The sequence below is a fragment of the Diabrotica virgifera genome, chromosome 5 (assembly GCF_917563875.1).
Source record: "Diabrotica virgifera virgifera chromosome 5, PGI_DIABVI_V3a".
Classification (NCBI taxonomy): domain Eukaryota; kingdom Metazoa; phylum Arthropoda; class Insecta; order Coleoptera; family Chrysomelidae; genus Diabrotica; species Diabrotica virgifera.
Window position 1 is genome coordinate 181,665,278 of NC_065447.1, and position 1,597 is coordinate 181,666,874.

The following is a 1,597-nucleotide window of genomic DNA, read 5'->3' on the forward strand; positions in this document are numbered from 1 at the left end:
ATTTATATGATACAGTTAAGAAAGCATAGGAACTCCGATAAAAGTATTGTCTTTTGTCTCAATAAAGGTATTGTTATAATTAGTTGTACAGTGAATTGAGAGAAAAAAATACGCGGATATTAATGAGCTACATAGTAATACTAATTTGGATACATTCGTAAATTGTCGGATACAATTCGTAACTTTGATAGCTAACCTTAAAAAATCCAGAAATAACATGGAATTAAAAAAAATCACTAAAAGAGGGGGGTCATGAGTTGCAATTGCGACATCGTTATGAGGGGGCGGGTCAACTGTAAACGACGATTTACGACGGAAGGGGGGGGGAGGGTATTAAAAAGTCCAAAATTTTTACGACGTATTTTATGGATGATCCCAAATCAGTGTGTTCAGCAGTGTCGCTAGCTTACAATTGCGCTTTAAAAAGACGTCTTTGCAAGCTTCCTATTTAATTCACAATTTTTGTTGTAATCTTCATAATGTCGTCTATATTTAAAATTTTGGAACACAAAACTTGCTGGTGAATAATGCAATGAAATGAAAAAAAAACGATGGAAAGTCCTCGTTAGCTCGACATAATGCAACAAATCCATTGTTAACGCCTGTCATGGATGGTGCACCATCTGTTGTAATACACACTAGTTTGTAAATCGGTAACCCGTATTGTTCCACAAAATTTATAAAAACGTTGTATATATCTTCTCCGCGAGTTTTCTCTTTCAGAGGCAGCATTGTTAACAAATCTTCTTTACATGGCATATCAGAAAATACCATTCGAATGAAAATACACAACTGGGCGGTATCAGTCATATCGGTTGACTCGTCAAATTGCAAAGAAAAGTATACACACTTCATAATATCACTTTTCACTTGGCTTTCCAAATCTTTGCACATGATTTCGATACGTCTGGTGACCGTTGGGCGTGACAACTGGACTTGTTTGATAGCAGACATAATATCTGTTTTATTTTTGAAGTCTTCAAATAATACACTCGCTGCTTCAATGAATGCTTCTTTCACTACCTCTCCATCTTCAAACGGTTTTTTATGTTGTGCCAGTATATAAGAAATTTTGAATGACGCAATCGTTGCAGCTACTGATTGTTTAACAGGCCTAGTGAACATTGATTGTTCCGTCTTCAAACTACTTTTCAAGTCTTGCACTTTCCGTTTTCTAAACAAACTGTTTTGCGGAAAATCATTTTCATAGTTTTTGTGCAAAGTTTTATAATGCCTTTCTAAATTTCCGCATTTGGGAAGAGCAACGGAAGACCGACAAACAAGACAAACACACTTATCTTTTACCATGGTAAACAGGAATTCTTCTTCCCAGGCATTATTAAAATGATATGTCTTACTATTTTCGCCGCACTCATATCGAGTTTCAAATATTAACGTATAATAAAATCTTTGACTGGTTTTTAAAAATACTTTGGTAATGAATGACTAATGATTGACTGACAGCCATGCATTGTCGATACAGCACACTAGCAGTTTAAGTTATCTGTGAATGCTGATATGACGAATAGACGAATCGGCATTATCGCAACTTTTGGGTGAGGAGATCGCATATTTTATTTCGCTCTTACACGTGTGG

At 35.6% G+C, this 1,597-nt stretch overlaps 1 protein-coding gene across 1 annotated transcript; it reads right to left on the minus strand.

Annotated features, from left to right (window-relative positions):
- Positions 1-492: 492 nt before the first annotated feature.
- Positions 493-1,308, minus strand: LOC126885541 (protein ZBED8-like). Its single transcript, XM_050652124.1, has one exon. It carries the CDS (start codon positions 1,306-1,308, stop codon positions 493-495), a length of 816 nt encoding a protein of 271 aa, XP_050508081.1.
- Between the last annotated feature and the right edge of the window lie 289 nt (positions 1,309-1,597).

Bases quoted from the DNA above. Each gene is read 5' to 3' on its own strand.
- LOC126885541 (XM_050652124.1), bottom strand. From the start codon at position 1,308: ATGGTAAAAGATAAGTGTGTTTGTCTTGTTTGTCGGTCTTCCGTTGCT.